General features: G+C 37.3%; 1 protein-coding gene across 2 annotated transcripts in view; it reads left to right on the top strand.

Annotated features, from left to right (window-relative positions):
* Pgd (phosphogluconate dehydrogenase) overlaps positions 1-21,245 on the top strand; it is a 246,262-nt gene that overhangs the window by 145,037 nt on the left and 79,980 nt on the right. For both annotated transcript variants that reach the window (XM_090405817.1, XM_090405816.1), the window contains exons 7-8: positions 6,968-7,093; positions 20,243-20,306. In XM_090405817.1, coding sequence (XP_090261943.1) covers positions 6,968-7,093; positions 20,243-20,306 — 190 coding nt within the window. The remainder of the gene's footprint in view (positions 1-6,967; positions 7,094-20,242; positions 20,307-21,245) is intronic.

The raw sequence follows: 21,245 nt of genomic DNA, 5'->3' as shown, positions 1-21,245 counted from the left end.
ACATATTTATAATTAATTATATTTTTCCGTAAGTTACATGTATTAACACACACTTCTCTTCATTTAAAAGTTTGGACCCTTCTTCATTCATATACAAGATGTCAGAAAGGATGGATAGCTGGAACCCACCTGAATCATGGAAGAGAATAACTTGTATCATGATGATTCGTGCCCGCCATCAAAATGAGGATATTACGACTGCTGCCCAATGCTCCCTGAATACAGTAAAAACAATCAGGCATGAACTAGAGACTTGCAATGGTGACTACGAGGATGTAGCAAGAAGAAAGATCCCTAGCAGACGATCTGATTGCGTTCGTACAGCAGAATTCCTCGCAAATCTGCAGGAACAGGTGTTGAAGAACCCTGGCATTGGAATTCGGGCTTTGTTCGTGGAGTTGCTAACTGTAGTCAAGCCCTGGATAACAAGGGTAGCCAATGGTAGGCCGTATGTATGGCAGCAGGATTCGGCCCCTTGCCACACCTCTGGGAAAAGTCAAAAATGGTTGTCTGAAAATTTCTACGACTTCACCAGTCCAAATGTTTGGCCTCCAAACTCCCCAGACCTTAACCCCATGGATTATTTTGTATGGGGCGCAGTTGAAAAAGACACCAATCGCACTTCCAGTAATACAAAAGCCCAGTTAATGGATAAAATTAAAACAGTTTTTGCGGCCCTTCCCAGGGAGACTGTAGCATCAGCTTGTTCGAGGTTCCGAAGCAGAATTGAAGCTGTGATCGATGCTAATGGTGGTTATTTTGAGTAAATCTTGTTGATAGTATTGTAATTAACTCTGCCTGTAATGTTTTTTTGTCAATTCATTAAATTTAATAGATACAAAGAAGATTTTCTTTTTCCTTACGAAACTGTCAAATTTATCCCGAACACCCTGTGTATATATATATATATATATATATATATATATATATATATATATATTTTTTTTTTTTTTTTTTTTTTTTTTTTCAAAATTCATTTTTACTCGGTTGGAATATTATAAAAAAGGTTTAACGACTATTACCGAGAGAAAAGATGACAAGATATATTTAAAAAAGATACTACTAGTTTACTAGTTTAGTTACATGAACATCCTGAGGTATCACATTCAAAGAAGTATATAAAAAATTACAGAGACTTAAAATTGTACTAACAGAACAAGTATAAAAAAAAAGTAGCGTGTTTGAAAAAAATGCAAGTATGAGTTCCAAACAAACGAATACTACGTGCTGTCGCGAGTGCGCCAGTACTGAACAGAAGCAACCTGTGCGTCAGAGAGATTGTAACTCGGGCTGTTGTTGATATGAGAGGAATCTAGAGAAATTTCCCTAGATTCAACAATCTTTCTTTCGAGTTCATCGTAGCACACATGGATGTTAGTAGTTCGAGTCCAGTTTACAATGTGCTGGCGGCCTTCGTCTGAGTTAGCTGAAAAGAGAACGTGGCTAGAGAGAGCGCTAGCTCTAGTCCTGTTATAGGAGATATCTCTACGGTGTTCATCCAAATTTAGAAGGATGGATTTAGCAGTCTGTCCATAGTATGGCTTTCCGCAATCACATAAAATCTTGTATACTCCTGGAAACTGAGTAGGAAGATTTTTCTGTTTATGTTTGCTAAGTAATGAACGAAGTTTTGGAAGCGTAGTGAAGCACGTTTTGAAGTTGAATTTCTTGATAATCTTTGCCAGTTTTGCTGAAAGAGAGCTGATGTAAGGCAAGGAGATGAAGGCTCTTGGGGAAGAGGGATCTTCAGAAGTAGTTGAGTGCCTGGGGGAAAGAAATTTATCAATTTTCTTTCGAGAGAAACCATTGTTAATGAACGTTTTTTTAAAAAAACAGAGTTCAATTTCTGTTTCTTCTGTAAGTAATGATTTGGCTTGGTGGGCTAAAGTGGAAATAATACCACATTTTTGTGGGGGATAATGATGGGAGGAAGCATGAAGGTATCTGTCAGTATGATTAGGCTTTCTAAAAATTGAGATTTTAATGCTCTCAGCACATCTGGTAAGTTTGAGGTCTAAAAAGGGAAGGCAGTCATCTGATTCCAGTTCGAGGGTGAAAGAGATTTTTTCATGGCACTTGTTTAGGTGGTCCAAAAATAAATAGAGGTTATTGAAACCGTCTTCCCAGATGAGGAAAATATCATCAATATAGCGGTACCAGACTTTTGGTTTAAAGTGAAAGGAGTTAATAGCTTTTTCTTCAAATTCGTTGAGAAATATATCCGCAAGAATCGGAGAGAGTGGGCTGCCCATAGCCAGACCTGAGTTTTGTAAGTAGATCTTGTTATCATATTTGAAGTATCCTGACTTTATGCAATGGGAGAGAAGAGCAAAGAGTTTTTTTGATAATTTGTTCTTGAAAAGATCGAGGACTTCTTGAGCAGGAACATTTGTAAAGAGAGAAACAATATCAAAACTGGCCATTAAATCTGTTTTTTTAAGTTTGATGTCCTTGATTTTGGAAACAAAATCTGCAGAGTTTTTAATATGTGAAGAAAAAATTCCAGAAAGATTTCTTAGAAAACACGCTAGAAATTTGGAGAGATTATAAGTGGGAGAGTGTATGCCCTCAACTATAGGTCTAAGTGGGCAGTTATTTTTGTGAATCTTGGCGAGACCATACAGTCGAGGTATCAAGGGATGAAGTGACCGAAGAGAAAGCCGAATGTTTCTTTGTAACTCTAAGGTGGTTTTTAATAAATTATTAGTTCTATTGTGTAGTTCCATCGTAGGGTCATTAGCAATTTCTGAGTAGGTATCACTATTTTAATACAACATTTTTTATTTTTAATTATCTAATACAATTAACCTGTGCTTCTCAATTTTCTTAATATCTTCGGTCTTTTATTATTGTTTCTTCTACCTACAAAGATACCTGATGAAGCTCAAAATAAGCCAAAACTAGTTGCATCATTAAAGTTTTCTAACTTATTATCAGTTTGTTAGTCATTAAATATCTTTTTTAAATATATATATTTCCCTATGAACTTCCTGTTTCCCACTGCTGTAACCTGTGTCCTGTTGCAATATGACCTTTGCTGTCTTTGCACCACAAAACTCCAAATCAATAAACAATCACATGTGGTTACTTCATGTAGAAGGATAATAAGATAAACTATGTAGATAAGTGGAAGGAATGGCAGTGGGTTCACCATTATCTCCTAACCTTGTCAAATTTGATCTTCTTTTCAGCTATTTTCTGTCCACTGCTGGACAAAGGCCTCCTCCAGTTCCTTCCACCTTTCTCTGTTTTTGGCAATTGTTGACCAATTTATCTTAACAAAATTTGACAATTCATCACTCCACCTTCTTTCAGGACATCCTTGGCCTCGTTTCCCTTCTTTTGGAACCCATTTCGTTAGTATGCTGATCCTTTGCTCATCTTCTCTTCTGAATAGATGTCCTGCCCATTTCCATTTTAGTCGCTTGTGGAGAAGAATGATGCCAGTGATTATAAGTCTGGCTTCTTATTCAGGTGTTTCACTTATTTTTAATGTGATGCCTAGCATTTTTCTTTGAGTGGGTGCTAGTTAATTTGTCAGTACTTTTGTTGGAGACCAAGTTTCACATCCATATGTGATGACTGGAAGTATACACTGGTTGAATGTCTTCCTTTTTAAACAGAGTGGGACATCATTGTTTGCAAAAACACTTTTCAATTTTCTGAATGAATTCCAGGCAAGTTGAACTCTTCTATTTATTTCCTTTTGGAATCCACAGTTTAGATCAATGAGATGACCTAAGTATGTATACGAAGATACTCCTTCCAAGAAATTGTTTTCTATTATTGGTTTTTGGTGTTACAAAATGGTTAAACATGATTTTAGTTTTTTTCTGTTTATTTTTAGACCAACTTTTCTGCTTTCATGATATAGGTCTATCATTATCTAGAATTTGATCTAGAACATCTGAAAGAAAGAAATCTTCTCTTGACCCAAAACCATCTATTTGGCTGTGGTATGTAAGTGATGGCTTTGCATTTGGACTCGAAGAATCAGAACTCCATTCATATCAACAAAAATTCATCAACCTACACTTCAACTTAAATTCTTGCTCGAAAAAGAATCATTCAAAGGAACTTCCTTTCTAGATTATGCATATCCAAGAGGAACATGATTGATCCATTCACACTTCTGTATACCAAAAACCAACTTTTACAGGATGCTATATCCACAACATATCAGTTCGACCATCCATCTCAAAAATACAGTATTATAAAATCCTTAGTGTCTAGAACACAAAATTATTTGTTTCTCCAAATAATCTTTTAAACATGAAGTAAAAACTACAAATAGCTTTACTAAATGAATGAACGCAAAAATAATAAAGAAAGTTGTTAACAGTTCTCATACATAGCACCAAGGCAAGAAGTCCACAGGACTCCTATATCATATATTAAAGGCATCTCTGAATATGTGGCACAAATTATGAGAAAATATAAACTCATTGCCAACTACAAACCTGTCAACCAAATTCATAATCTGTTATCTTCTCCAAATCGACCAACTCTCACCAATATTGTTACACACCATACATTAAGTGCTATATTCGTGTAACTTTTCTTACTATGGACAAAGAGGAAGATCAGTCAACAAATATTTCTGAACATCAAGACCACATTAGGCTCACAAAATTGCACCAGCACAACACAGTTGAAAACACTAGCCACAGGATTCAATGGGAAACACAACTATTATGTAGATCCATGTATAAACATGAACCCTACTTCATCAGTCTAACCTCAATCATAATGATTGACTTACCATTCCAATTCCTAAAGTGTGGGAAAACTATCCTCAGGCTGTATTAAATAAATTTGTATTCTTAAGTTTAATTTTTAAATTCAAATTATTTAATTTTATTTTGCCTTGTGGAAATGATGTTTACATCCATAACACTAGGCTGCCTAAAGACAGGTGCTTCTAAGTTTGATTTTAGTCACCTAGAGTAACTTTTCTAACACTCTCTTGAACATGTTCCTGAGTTTTTATTAAATTTATTTGTATTCAAATAAATAGCATATTCTAGCAGTCTTTTTCTCCCATAAACTCAAGAAAATATGTCAAAGATGCCACATTATTTCAGACAATATATTGCATTAAGGTCAGGGACAACAAGACATCAGTGCTTGTCTGCTTCTCTTTGCTCTGTTTAAATACTATTTAAAATTAGTGATAGTCTTGGGCCAACCATCTGTGATTGGCTGCGGTGGAGATTGATTGCTCCTCCATCTTTAAAAGTTAGACAAGGCCAACCAGCCTTTCTTTCTATTAGGAATGAGTCATCAGCATATTTTTTATTTTCAGTCCAGTGATTTTTAATCAATTACAGGCCACTGTACATATAGAGGAATTCTTATGTAACACATGCTCTATAGTTTTTTTTTTTTTTCAAATTCCTTACTTGTTCTCTGCTCATGCCAATTTTATTTAGGCCTGTGGAAATGTCATTTGCATCCATAGAACTAGGTTGCCCAGAGAAAGACTGTTCTAAGTTTAATGCTATTTGCCAACTAGAAGAATTTTTCTAACCCTTTCTTTGATCTGTTCCTGCATAAATGCAAAGTAGCACATGCAAGCAAGTTTTCTCTTCCGGAAACTTGAGTTTTTCATCCTGTAAATGCAAGAAAATGGAACATAGAACCAATAGAATTTCAAACAATTATATATTATTACAACAGGGACCACATGATGACAGTACTTTTAAACTAGATAGTTTATAAGTGCTGTTTATCCAGATACTGGATACAATTAGTCATAGTTCTGAGCCAGCTGTCTGTGATTGGCTATGGTAGACATTGACTGCCCCCTCAGTCTCCAAAAAGTTATATAAGGATAAACACCCTTACCTGCTCTCTATTGTGAGTAAAAGTCATCTTTTTTATTTTTGTTTTATTTTCAGACCAATGGTTTTTAACAGTGAACAGGTGACTGTATGTATAGAGGAATTCTAATATAATGCATGTGCTTTACTGTTTCTTTTATTCAAAATTCTTACTGTTCTCTTCTCGCACACTGATGATACGTAAGGCAATCTGTACAATAAATAAATTTTTACTGTGGTACATGTGCAACTATAATTATAGATATTTTACAAGTAAATGATGAATGTAGTTTTGGGCAGTACAGAGCATAGTTTAGTCACTTGTTCTGAAATTGTTGCAACCCAGATTTGTCCTGATTCATTCTACTATCAGGTGCATGTTCCCAACAGGAAAGTTGAGATTGTACATTGGTCGAAGGTCCAGTCAATTTTCTACATTCTATATAAATTATTTGAAGATTTCCCAGTATTGATCCTTATTTAATCAATAAGGATCAATACTGGTAGATGGTTTTTTATATGAAATAGCAAACTTCATATTCTTGGAATTGTGAAAATATGATGTGCACTCATTACAATTAGTCATGATTATGAAGTATGTTAAGGTCATTTTGAACAAAGTGATTGTATGACGAAATCTGTATAAATATTGAGAAATGTAATAATTTTTGTATGATATTTACTCTAAAAAGTTCCTATGAGATGGTATTCATACTGTTTATTGATGAGATAACATTGTTTATCCATCGGACATCTTGTTTGCTGTAATCTGTGAAATATGCAACTTATTGCTAAAAAAAAAAAAAAATCCTTTTTTAAAAGTTTCAAACAGTAATCCCTTCCACTAGATAAATGTTCTATTGTAGAACGTTTATCTAGTGGAAGCTCACCTGTATAGTATTATACAGGTGAGCAATTCATATCTCCAGTAAGTCAGATTGTAACATTCTATGGTGATGAAAATTGTCTGTTTGTTAATTTTTGTCTCATTGATAAACCTCATACAGCAATTAAGACATTGGAGTAAGTGATGATTCACTGCCATTTATTACATCCGTTAGTCATCTCTTTACGTATACTTTATTATCATGTACATACATTCGTAATTTTTTTTAAATACTGATATGCTTGATTCATTTTTTTAGGTGTTTGCAGAGTGGAACAAAGGTGAATTGGATTCATTTTTAATTGAAATCACAAGCAATATTTTAAAGTATAAAGATACAGATGGTCAGCCCCTTTTGGAGAAGATAAAGGACACTGCTGGCCAAGTAACTTGTTTTGTATTGTCTCTCTCACTTACAATATGTATTTTAAAGAATTTTGTTGTTTTAAAGAATTTTAAAGAATGTTTATGCATGGGTTATGCATGGAGAGTGGTGTGGAATTTGTGGATGTGTGGAGTGAGTTTGATGGGCGAAAGGATTTATATAAGATGGATGGGTTACATTTGAATGGAGTTGGTGTACGGAGGCTTGAAAAAGTGTTGATGAATGATGTGGAAGTGGATGTTCAGACTCAGGGAAACTAGATTTATGTAGACTTTAGTGAGGCAGTTGAGTGTATGAATGAGTATAATATGCCCGAGCGAGTACGAAGGACAACAAATCAAAATGGGACAGTTAGTATAAGGCATCAAAGTAGAAATGGACTAATGGGCTTCTGCAATTCATGTACACTAATGCCAGGAGTATTAGGAACAAGAAGGAAGAGTTTTTGGCCTTAGTTGGCACTTCCAGACCACAGGTTATTGGCATTAGTGAAACATGGCTGACTGAAGATGATATAGCTAGTGGGATAGAATGTGAGGGGTATAGTGTGTTCAGGAATGACAGGGAGAATAAAATGGGGGGGGGAGTATTATTGATGATAGCTGATGAGCTGCAGCCAAGGAGAATAGAAGTTGAACTGCAGGATAGAGAAAAGAGCACATTTGAGGCTGTTTGGTGTGAGATAGAATCTAGCAGAACAAAATGTACAATTGGGTACTGCTATAGACCAGGTGATGGAATAGATGGTGGGGATAGTATGCATAGTATGCAAGGCACCAGATTGATTGCATCCTGGCTCTCCAGCGGTGGAAGACAAGCATCTCTGATGTGCAAACTTGTCTTGGAGCAGATTGTGGTACAGACCATCAACTGGTAAGAGCCAAAGTAAGACTAAGACTCCGAAAACTTCCAGGTCAGGCACATTCCACTAGATTGGATGTTATAGTAATTCCTAGTGGATTCACAGAAGCAACATCAACTCGGCTGGATGATTTTTTGGAGACCAATGAGGAAATCTCACCAGAAATGCTTTGGGAAGGAGTCAAGATGATAATACAGGATACAGCGAAGACGTATCTCGGCCCAATAAGAAAACCAAGAGACTCATGGATATCAGATTCAACATGGGAACTAATCAAAAGAAGGTGGTTGGAAAAACAAAGAGACACAGGGACCGAAGAATACAAGAGATTACATAAAGAAATCAGAAGAGCCATCAAGCAGGATAAGGAAAAGTTCTATACTAATAAATGTGAAGAAATAGAGTTCTAGATGAGAAGGCATAATTATAAAAGGATGTTTTATTTAGTTTGTGAATTAAAGCACAAGTTCAAGCCTAAATTGAATGTCATCAAAGACAGGAATGGATCATTACTAACAGAAGAGTTGGAAATCAAAAAGAGATGGAAAGAATACTGTGAGGAACTGTACAGCAGAGTGGATAAAGAAAATGTGGAGTCCTCCCACCAAGAAAATTTTGATTTGGAACCTCCTCCACTTAGGCATGAAGTTGAAAGAGCAATTAAGCAGCTCAACAGCAATAAGGCCCCAGGTGCAGATGAAATCCCAGCAGAGTTAGTTAAGGCCACAGGAGATGGAGGGATAAGAGTGTTTCATAGATTGATCACAAGGATATGTGAGACAGGATCATGGCCTAGAAACTGGAAGAAGTCAGTTTTCATACCACTACACAAGAAAGGTGATATGAAGGCATGCAAGAATTATAGAACTATTAGTTTGATATCTCATGCAAGCAAAATTTTATTAAAGATCATGCTAAATAGGATTGAGGCCAAAGTTGAGGCAGAGATGCCTGAGGAACAAGCAGGTTTTAGGAAAGGTAGAGGCACCAGAGATCAGATCCTTTGCCTTAGACAGATCATAGAAAAATATAAAGAATTCAGACTCCCTCTGGTAATGTGTTTCTTAGACTACTCTAAAGCTTTTGACTGTGTTGAGCATGTGAAACTGTGGGAAGTAATGGAAAGAATGGGTTTTCCTCAACACACTGTCAGGTTGATAGCCAACTTGTATAAGGAGCAAGAAGCCACAGTAAGAACAGGTGTTGGATTAACTGACTGGCTTCAAGTTGGAAAAGGAGTTAGAAAAGGATGTTTACTTTCTCCTCGCTTGTTTAGTATATATGCAGAGGACTTCATGTGTGAAGCATTGGATGAGCTCAGGACAGGAATTACAATAGGAGGTAGATTGATCAGTAATCTGAGGTACGCTGATGATACAGTACTCCTTTGTAATGACATGGAAGAACTAGGACTAATTCTTGACAAAGTTAACAAGATCAGTAATAACAGAGGACTTCAACTCAATTCTAGCAAGACAAAGATCATGGTTCTCAAAGGAAAAACAAACAGAGAAGCTCTTGAGAAACAAATGGGAACAAAGTTGAGGATTTTGGATGCAGTTGTTTTTCCAACAGCGACTTATGGATGCGAGACTTGGAACCTAAAGAAGTCAGATAAGAAATGGATATTTGCTTTTGAGATGTGGTGTTACAGAAGGTTGTTGAGGATATCATACACTGAAAGGCATACAAATGAATGGGTGTTAGAAAAGATTAGTAGAACTTTAAGGCTCCTTAAGGATATTGACAGAAGAAAATTAAAATATTTTGGACACATAGAAAGGATGGAAGGAGGACTTCTCAGAATAGTAATAGAAGGTAAAGTTCCTGGAAAAAGAGGCAGGGGTAGACCATCAATGAGATGGATGGATGGCGTGTGTGGAGTGACTGATCTTCAGAGAGTTGAGGCTGCCAGAAGGGCAAACAACAGGACTACATGGCGAGGCCTAGTGTGGAACATCATCGAACATTGGAGTGACCATACGGCATCTGTAGATGCCCAGTGAACACAGACAGACATAGTATGCATAGGCAAATAGAAGAAATGAGTGGAAGGAGGGTAATTATTATGGGTGATTTCAATTATGGTAACGTTGACTGGAAAGAGGAGAGGGCACATGGGAGAAAGGAATTGGATTTTATGTGGTTATTAAGGGACAACTATCTGCGACAGCATGTAGTCGAAAATACCAGGGGGCAGAGAGTGCTTGACCTAGTAATTGCAACTGAGAATGTGGCTGTAACGAACATGACCATGTTGCCACCAATTGGTGAGAGTGACCATGAGGTCATGACTTGGGAGGTGGCTAAAGGAGCGGAATTTACAATTAAGACAGAGTACATGTGGAATTACCGGGCTGGTAAGTATGACAAGCTTAGGAGTGTGCTTGGCTCAGTGCCATGGCATGTAAAACTGCAAGGGCTGGATGTTGATAGTGTATGGGAGGTGGTTAAGAAGTGTTTGCAGGAGGCAACGGTTGACTGTATACCAAGAGTTTGAATAATAAATCGAGTAGGGGTTAAATGGATGAATAACACTATTAAGCTTGAGCTGCAACAATTGTGGAGGCAATTTATGGAGAAAGGTGACCAACAGGTGCAGGAATAGTATAAAGCTCAGGCCAGGATGGTAAGAAAAGCAAAAGTGAATTACGAAAGAAAATTGGCCATGCAGGCTAAAGAGAATCCCAAACAGTTTTTTCAATATGTTGCAAGTAAAAGGAAAAATGTTCATGGCATGATCTTAAAAAATGCTGACGGTAGGGAGGTAACCGAATCAGTTGATATAGTGGAATTACTGAGCGAGCACTTTGCAAGAGTATATCATCCAGGTGGTGACATTGCAGGAATGGAAGAATCAACAGCTTATACTGGAATTGTGATGAATGAAGTAGAGGTAACTAGTCTATTACAGAACCTCAATGTCAATACATCTGTTGGATTGGATGGTATACCAGCTCGTGTCGTACGTGAAGCGGCTAAAAATTGTCAGTGCCGTTGACCATTTTGTTTAATTTGAGCCTTGGGTCTGGGTCAGTCCCAAGGGGGTGGAAAGAGAGGAAAATAGTTCCGCTGCATAAAGGTGGTTCCAAGGCTGCTGTTGAAAATTACTGGCCAATCAGCATAACAGGAATCATTATGAAGGTCTTGGAGAAGATAGTCAAGAGGAAAATACAAGATTGGATAGATGAAAATGGGATACTGTATCGGGGATAGCATGGTTTTGTGAAGGGTAGGTCATGCCTCAGTAACTTGCTCACGTATTATAACACAGTTACGGCTGAACTGGATAAGGGTAATGGTTTACAGTAATTCTACTGGACCTTGCTAAGGCCTTTGACAGGATACCACATGGAATTCTAATCAGTAAATTGCAGTATATGGGGATGGATATAGGGTTGGTGAGATGGATAGGAGGGTGGTTGACGGAGAGATATCAGAGTGGTTTATTCAGGAGTAGAGTCCACAAGACGGCCTGTGACTAGTGGTGTGCCACAAGAATCTGTTCTTGGACCACTGCTGTTTAATTTGTTCATTAATGATATAGGAAAGGATCTGAGAGGAACAGTTCATTTGTTTGTGGATGATGCAAAGTTGGGTAGGGCAATAGTGAATGCAGATGATGTCAAAATTTTGCAAACTGATTTGGATAGATTGGAGGTCTGGGCTAAGGAGAATGGATGTCAATTTAATGTGGCAAAATGTAAGGTTATACATTTTGGGGTGAAAAGATTAGCAGCAGTTTACTACATTGGTGGAACTGTACTCCAGGAAATTGATGAGGCACGAGATTTAGGAGTGTTGGTGGATATGGAGTTGAAGTTTATGTGGCACATTGCAAAAGTGGCCATATCAGCTCATCAAATCACTTGGTTGCTGAAGAATACGTTGACAAGCAGGTTATTGTTCCTCTGTATCGAGCCTTTATAAGACCCCATCTCGACTACTGTGCCCAGATTTGGTCACCTAGGTTTCTTCTTGATGGGGAGGAGGTTGAGAGGATCCAGAGGTGAGTGACCAAGATGATTGCAGGTCTGTGGAATGAACCTTATGAGAACAGGTTGAGGATTTGTGGGTTGTAAAAATTGGTTGATAGTTGGAGGAGGGGAGATATGATTGAGACATTCAAATTACTGAAGGGTTTCTATAAAATTAATTCGGAAGATATTTTTGAGAACAGCGCTAGTTGTGGGAGGACTAGGGGACATCCATGGAAACTGGGCAAAAGTGTGATTAGTAAAGGTGTTAGAGCTGGGTTCTTTACTTTTAGAGTGGTGAATGAGTGGAATGGGCCGCCAGAGTCTGTTGTGGATGCTGTGACAGTGAATGAGTTTAAGGCGAGGTATGATAGATACTGTATGAATGTTGAATAGTTGTGATGAATATGATTTGGGGCCTCCCTCGATGAGTCTAATGACTCCCTGGAGTTGCCCGTAATAATAATAATAATATGAAGTTCATCATCTAGACTACACACAATGACAAGCTATATTACACTTCAAACAGTATGCCAAATCGATAATGATTTGATCAACTGTTATTCTACTTGCCTGACCTAGTAAAAAATAAAAATAAAACTACATGAAAGATTAACCCTTAGATCAAAAGGTTATGTGGTTAGAATATGTGCCATCCGTATTTTTGGTATTTTTAGATCACCATTATTGTTAAGATTAGGGTGGTTGATAAGAATTTCACAGGCCTCCTTAAACTTATGCTCATACTATGTTTTAATGTGAACAAGTGCCTTTCTAGTTAATTCTATGTAGAGTTTTCAGGGCATGATCTGAAAGGCCAGATTTCTGATTCAATTTGTTAAATTCTTCCAAGGATCCACTTCCTCCTCTGGCCCACCCTTGAGTGTAACATATTCATTCCACCTGTAATTTTCCCTATATAGGTGAAACGGTGCATAATTCCTATCTGAAAAAATGAACATAAATGTCACATTAAATTTAATAACTTTGGTAAATCTGGCCTTTCTGATCATGCCTTGAATACTCTACATAGAATTGACCACAAAGGCACCTGTTGTTTACATTACACCAAAGCATGTTATGAGCATAAATTTAAGGAGGCCTTTGAAATTCTTATCAACCACCATAATCTTAACAATAATGGTGCTCTAAAAATCCCAAGAATATGGATGGCACGTATTCTACCCACATAACCTTTTGGTCTAAGCGTTAATTATATAATTAGGATTGTAAGTAATATAGAATCTTAACTCTAATATAATACCAGGGTGGTTGCCAGCAGTGCAAGGACCCATGTGAGAAAAGGGTATATGTGGAACTACAAGGGGACGATTATGAAGAGCTCAGGAGACAGCTTATAGGTGCCGTGGAATGAGGAGTTAGCTGGAAAAGAGATCAATGCAGCTTGGGGGATTTTCAAAAACTATCTAGTAGATGCAATGTCTAAATGTATTCCAAGGGTGAGAAGGTTAAATAAGGTAGGTGTGAGATAGATGAACAAAAGAGATTAAGCATGCGATACAGAGAAAAAAGCATTGTGGAGGCAGTATAAGAGAAGTGGAAATAACCAATTTCATGATGGCTACAAAAACCAGGCAAGGAGGGTGACTTGGTTGGTGAGAGTAGCTAAAGAGAGGTATGAACAGCAGTTGGCTAATGAAGCCAAAAAGAATCCTATGGAGTTCTTTCAATATGTAGCCAGCAAAAGAAAGAATGATTATGGAAGGATGACATTGATTGGAGAAAATGGTATAAAGACAGCTGTTGCAGAATGTGTGGTGGAGATACTTAACGAGAAGTTCATAAAGATCTTTCAGTCTTGTGAATGTGACTTTATGGAGAGATTGAGAGCAGTTGATGATGAGGAGGAGAGACTGACTGTAAGTGAGCAAGAGGTGTATGGGGAGTTGAGTAAACTAGATGTAAATAAGGCTGTGGGACTTGATAATATATCACCATGTATTCTGAAGGAATGTGCCAGGGAGTCGACACCTGCCTTGACATATTTTTTTAATACGAGTCTTGCACTTGGTCAAGTTCCTAAGGAATGGAAGGAGGACAAGACTGTGCCACTTCATAAAGGAGGTGATCGAACTCAAGCATCAAATTATAGGCCTATCTGTGTGTCAGGTGTTGTGGTTAAGTCGTTGGAGAAGCTTGTGAGAACTAGGATCCAGAGTTGGGTTGACAACAGTGGTATTATTTTTGATGGACATCATGGATTTACTAAAGGAAGGTCATGTTTTAGTAATCTACTTATTACAATAAAGTGACTGCTTCCTTGGACAGAGGAGAAGGATACACAATAATATACTTGGTAGCTTTTGATAGAGTACTTCATAAGTTGACAGTCAAACTAGAGCAGATGGGGTTGGATATTAGATTAGTGCATTGGATTGGAGACTGGATATCTGATAGGTATCAACAAGTTGTGTATGGGGGGTGCGATATCCAGGAAAAGGAAAGTCACTAGCGGAGTGCCTCAGGGGGTCTGTTTTAGGGCCATTACTGTTTAACTTGTATAATTAATGATATTGGTGAAGATTTGGATGGAGATATTCAGTTATTTGCAGATGATGCAAAGTTGGGACGAACCATAAAGAATAGTGAAGATGTTGTGACCTTACAAGAACACTTGAATAAATTGAGTGATTGGGCACGGAAATGGGGATGCGAGTTCAATGTTGCAAAATGTAAGGTTTTAAAATTTCCAAATTTTAAAACTTTACAAGCAGAATTTATGTTTGGTGAGAATATATTGTTGGAGGTAGAGGAAATTAGAGATCTGGGGGTGATAATGGATAAAGATCTAAAATTTAGGAGACACATCACCAAAATTGTGAAGACAACACAAAGGATTCTGGGAATGATGCGGATGACACTGACTGGTAGAAGTAGGGAGATTCTTGTTCTGTTGTATTAGGTTTGCTTTGATTAGGCCACACATGGACTATTGTGCCCATGGTCACCTGGTTTTCAGAAGGATGAAGAGATGTTGAAAACGGTCCAAAGGTGACTGACTTAAGGTAGTTTCTGACCTCTGGAATGTCGAGTATGAGTAAAGATTGAGAAGATGTAATTTGCAGAGTCTGGTGGACAGGAGGAAGAGGGGAGATATGATGGAGACCTACAAATTGGTAAGGGGTTGTTATAGGATCAATGGTGGAGAAGTTCTACAGAGAATAGTGGGAGATCAGGGGAGAACCAGAGGTCATCCCCGGAAACTGTATAAAGAGGGTGTGAGTAGGGGAGGAAAGGTAGGTTTTTTTCGTGCAGAGTTGTGAATGATTGGAATGCCTTACCTGAGAGTGTGGTGTCTGCAAGGAGTTTGAGTGTGTTTAAGACACGGTATGATGAGATGTGTGTGTGTGTGTGTGTGAGTGATAAAAGGACCTCCCAAATGAGTCTTTGACTCCATGAGGTTTTAGGATAATAATAATAATACCACTCATTTTAAATTATGAATTTGTTATCTAATGTTATAGATTTATAGCTTTAATTGATTCCCCCCTCACACTAGGGTCAGGAGAGTAGAATAACAGTTGATCAAATCATTGTCACGTTGGCATGCTGTTTGGAATGTAATATAGCTTGTGTGTGTGTGTGTCTACTTCAAACAATAAACTTAATATGAAAGTCGAAACATCGGGAAATTAAATTAATTATTCCTAACACAGTTGTAGTCTACATAATTTTTACTGAAATAAATAATTTCCCAAAAGGGGACTTTAGATCAGTCATTTATTAGCTCTCTTTCTCTCCAAATTTTCATCATTGCTGGATATTTCATTGTCAGTATGATTATTATGCAATTCGAAGAGTAATTCTGTCCTATTTTTGAATCACAAACAGAACTCTTTGGCTTTACTCAATAGTTTCTCATATGTTACTGAATATATGATGTATACCAGGGGTGGGCAAATTCTTCGCTAATAAGAGCAGCATATAATACATTTTTGAACGTTCAAGAGCTGCAGAAAATATTATTTTAAAATTGTATTTATAAATAATAAAAAAATACAACTATATGGTACTCCTACTATACTCACCAAAGAAGAATATGTTTAATCTCTACTCATTGAAGGCTTTGATTCTTCATTTGTGCAGTTAATAGTTTAAAATCTGGCTGTTAGGATGTCAAAGCTGTTCTAAGAAGCTTGGTGAGGTGGCATTAGGGAGGATAGCATGATGTTTTGGCTTGACAAATTTCATTACAGAGAAGAGATTCACAGCAGTAAGTTGTCCCAAAAACAGAGAGTAGTTGGAAGCCAGTTTTCTGAAGATTTGGGATACTTTGCTTCTGGGATTTATTTCCAATAGTCAGTTACAGATGAGCTTTTATTTACTAGCTTCAAACCCACATCTTCTTGCTGCTCAATAGGCTCTGTCTCTATTGAAGCAATATCTGCAGTAAAAGGTGCAACAACAGGACATCCATCGTTGATGATCAATCACAAAAGGATTCACAAGAAATTCAAAACATGGCTTTAACTACTTTTAGTTTCTCAAACCTATTCTTCTTCTTATTGTGCTATCTTCTATCGAAGGTCAGCGACCATCTTGGTGAACAAACTGCGGTCTTGTGCTAATCTGAGCAGTTGTGCACTACTCTTTCCTGTCCACGTTTTGATGTTGTCAAACCATGATATTCTTTTTCTTCCTGTAGTTCCTTTGCCATCAATTCTTCCTATCAAAATAGTTTGTAGAAGTTGGTATTTGCTGTTTCTCATGATGTGGCCAAGATATGATGTTTTTCGTTTCTTGATTATTTGTACAAGATGTTTAGCTTTGCCAGTGGATTTTAAGACCTCTTCATTGGTAATTTTTTCTCTCCATGATATCTTTAGCATTCTTCTGTATAGCCACATCTCAAAGGCTTCGATTTTCTTGATGGTTGTCGCCTCCATAGAGCAGAATAGACCACACATAACATTTCAGCATTCGACATCTGACTTCCATGTTTAGGTCTTTATTGCAGAAAATAGTGTTCTCATTTTCATGACGGACTGCCGTGCAACTTCAATCCTTGTCTTTATATCTATTTCTGGATCCCACCGTTCATTAAGCCAACAACCAAGATATTTATATCTTGACACTTGATCAATATTTTTCCCATTGAGTGTCAGTTTCATTGTTGAGGCTGGATGTTTGCTAATGATAATGTATTTTGTCTTGTTGATGTTTATATTTATTCCCATTCTTTGGCTTTCTATGTATACTCTGTCAATAATTTTAAAAATTCTGTTTGCACACCATCTGGTCCACTGGCTTTTTTTTTTTATTATTATTATTATTATTGTTCCGGGAAACTCCAAGGAGTCGACAGACTCATCGAGGGAGGCCCTAACATCATGTCTGGAACAACTATTCAACATTCACACAGTATCTATCATATCTTGCCTTGAATTCATTCACGGTCGTAGCACCCACAACAGACTCTGGAAGCTTATTCCACTCATTCACCACTCTCCAAGTAAAAAACCTAGCTCTAACACCTTTGTCAACCACGCTCTTGCCCAGCTTCCATGCATGGCCCCTAGTCCTCCCACCACCAGTCATATTTTCAAAAATATCTTCTGGATCAATCTTATATAAACCCTTTAGTAATCTGAATGTCTCAATCACATCACCCCTCCTTTGCCTATCGTCCAATTTCTGCAACCCACAAATCTTCAACCTATTCTCATAAGGTTCATTCCACAGACCTGCTATCATCTTGGTCACTTGTCTCTGGACCCTCTCCACTTCCTCCCCATCACGAAGAAACCCTGGTGCCCATAACTGGGCACAGAAGTCCAGATGGGGTCTTATCAAGGCTCGATACAGAGGAACAACAACTTGTTTGTCTCTGCATGTTAAAGTATTTTTCATAAGCCAAGTGATTTGGTGTGATGTTTTAGTCACTTTTGCAATGTGCCCCCTAAACTTCAACTCCCTATCCACCAGCACTCCCAAATCCCTGGCCTCATCAATCTCCTGGAGTACAGTTCCACCAATGCGATATACTGCTGCTGTTCTTTTCACTCCAAAGTGCATAACCTTACACTTTGCCACATTAAACTGACATCCATTTTTCCTAGCCCAGTTCTCCAAACTATCCAAATCATCCTGTAAAATTTTGACATCCTGTGCACTCACAATTGCTCTACCGAACTTTGCATCATCAGCAAACAAGTGAACACTTCCTCTCAGATCCTTTCCAATATCATTGATGAACAAATTGAAAAGCAGTGGTCCAAGAACAGAGCCCTGCGGTACTCCACTTTTCCTGTTTTACTTGTTCGTATAGCATTCTCTGTTTCGCATTTCGTGATTGCTGGTCCTTGAATGTTATCTTTTATATTTATAGGCTTCTGTCTAGTATCGTTGAAAAGTTCTGTCACATATTTTATCCAAATCTGTGCTTTATTCTCTTCTTCTAGAACTGTTTTTCCATTTTCATCTCTTAGAGACACTATTTGCTTTTTCCTCATTTTTCCGGAAATTTCATTGATTTTCTTATACAGATTGATAAAACCTATTCTCAAAATCATTATAAAGTGTTTCTACTGTAAGTTTCCTTCATATTGTTTAAGTTATTGGTTAAATACTCTAATTTCTTGTTCGTATTTCCGTTTTATACTCTTCTGTTGCTCAGTCATTTTAAACAAGGTTTTATAACGTTCACTAAAATCAATCTTAATTAAATTAATCAGAAAAGTACTTATCTACACTAAAATTCACTAGTTATGTTCTGCTACCACCACAACCAGGAACAATGCAGATATCATAGTATCACTTTTGGAACTAATTTTGGCAACAAATAATTGAGCAACACAGGCCATAAAATGTTGAAACACTTTTTACCAACCAAATACGATAATAAAATCCATGTTAACAACCCTTTTGGCCAGTACCATTTAAAAGATAAAAATGTAAAGTTTCAAAATATGTTTTTTACTTATCTTTAAAGCATTTACGAAATAAAATATTCTAATATTGGTACATACTATACTACTATAGATTATTAATATAAAAGTTAGAAAAAATGGCAATGAAAACCAGTATTATCTCGGGAGCCCTCTCTTTCTGCCATTGTTCAGGCACTTATCATAATGAGGCACCAAGAGTTGTATTCCTTCATCGTAGAAGGTTGCCACCTGTGATGCAAACCACGTATTGACTGCTTCGACCTTGTCGTCATCTTGAAATCACCGGCCACCAAGGAAAGATTTCAGATGTTTGAACAGGTGAAAGTCACTTGGCGTGAGGTCAACTATGTGGGGGGGGGGATGATGGAATTGTTCTCAGCCGAAGGTTGCGAGAAGTTGTTGTGTTATGCCGGCTGTGTGTAGTTGGGTGTTATCATGAATCAAAACAACACCCTGGTAAGCATGCCATGTCATTTATTCTGGATCACACGATGCAGTTTCTTTAAAGGTTTGGAGAACATACTCAAGTTGATTGTGGAGCTTTGACCCACCAGGTCTACAATCAAAATTCCTTGTCTGTCCCAAAACACAGTGCAGATTATTTTCCGACTGGAAACTTTTTTCTTCAATTTTGTCTTGACTAGTGATGAGGTGTGCCTTCACTTCATGGACTGTTGTTTGGATTCAGGGGTTGCATGTGATAACCAAGTCTCGTCCCTGGTGACAAGTCTACTCAGGAAAGCATCGCCATCTTCATGGTAGCCTATCAAGAATTCCAACGCTCTGCCCAGCTGATTCACTTTGTGTTGTTCTGTAAGCAACTTCGGCACCCAGCGTGCACACAATTTCTGATAATTCAGTTTCTCCGACACAATTTCATGAAGACTTGAACATGAAACTTCTGGAAATTACGGCAAGAGTGACATAATAGTGAATCCCCTATTCTGTCGAATCTTCTCTTCAGCTGAATGCACCAAATGGTCAGTTACTAAAGATGGTCAGCCTGTCCATTCATCATGTACACCTGTCCTTCCTTCATTAAAAAGTCTTACCCATCATCATCATATCATTGAATCGCTCATTGTGTGTTCTCCATAAACCTCAATAATTTGCAGTTGAATTTCAGCTGCTTTTAACGTTCCTCGCATTCAAGAAACTGATAACTGATGACCTAATTTCATGCCACAGATGATTCGATTTTCTTAGACATTATAAACACATTCCAAGAAGCGTACACATTGCGAGAATGTCTGAAAATGGCACCATTGCCTTGCTAAGAAATCAACAAACTCAGCATGCATGCACACCATTGCGATTGCAGCACTGCAGTGAAAATATTTAAAAATGGAACTTGCTTTCTAGATGTCCCTTGTAATTCTAATTCTCTTTTTAATTTCAGAAAGGGACAGGAAAGTGGACTGCAATTGCTGCTTTGGAATTTGGAATACCTGTCACTCTAATAGGTAAAACTGATACTACTAATGTTCTTAGATATTAAAGTGATAATTTGGTTTTATTAATCTTCAAATTTAAAAAATATCAGTTGGTAATTTTTTTGCCAGCTGATGGAACTCAGCAAAGAAAGGAAATTGCTCTCTCTCCCCATCCCCACAAAAAAAATTGCCTGTTTGGAAATTCTTTGATCATAGTTTCATTTATTTTTAGCTGCAGGATAAGCAGAACACCTGTGCAGTTTGCATGTAATCATAATACAGTGTCAAATTGATTCATTTATATTTTGCCTCTCATCTAATAAAAATCCATTAAGAACTAAAAAAAGAATGTAAAAAAATATGTTTATTAACTGGCTTATATTTCACTGGATTTCAAACCAGCATCTTCAGAGCACAAAGCAGCATGTTATAGTTTGAGTAGATGGAAGAAAACCAGTGTGCTATTTAGAAATTGTTACAGATCAGAAAGATTATTTTTAGAGTCAGTCATGGCTAAATAATTCTCCTAAACCTGAGCAAGTATGGTTGCATTAATTTGCCAGAAATGTTGGAAACTTATCCTAAGATCAACTAAGATAATTGTTCTTCTTTTTTGACATTAGAGATCACCAGATTAGTACTTGAGATCTTTTGTCTGTTACAATTCGAATTGTTTCACTTACTCATTGTTAACTATAACATGCTGCTTTCTGCTTTGAAGATGCTGGTTTGAAATCCAGTGAAATATAAGCCAGTTAATAAATATCTTTTTTTCTTATAAAATAGTTCATTTGGTTGTTGTTAATGCCATTCAAATAAGTTATGAATAATATTCAACATCTGAGCTTGACTGTTAGACCTGAAAGGGTCTTTGCTGAAATTTAAAAACGTTATTGTGAATAATTGTAACGCACCAAGTAGGAGTCACTTAGGGTCAAAGCTAGTTATGACCATAAGAGGCACTCATGC

This window comes from Typopeltis vanoorti, chromosome 15 (assembly GCF_054136105.1).
Source record: "Typopeltis vanoorti isolate ZY-2024b chromosome 15, IOZ_Tvanoo_1.0, whole genome shotgun sequence".
Lineage (NCBI taxonomy): Eukaryota > Metazoa > Arthropoda > Arachnida > Uropygi > Thelyphonidae > Typopeltis > Typopeltis vanoorti.
Note: the sequence above shows the minus strand (reverse complement) of the source record. Positions and strands in the feature narration are given on the sequence as shown.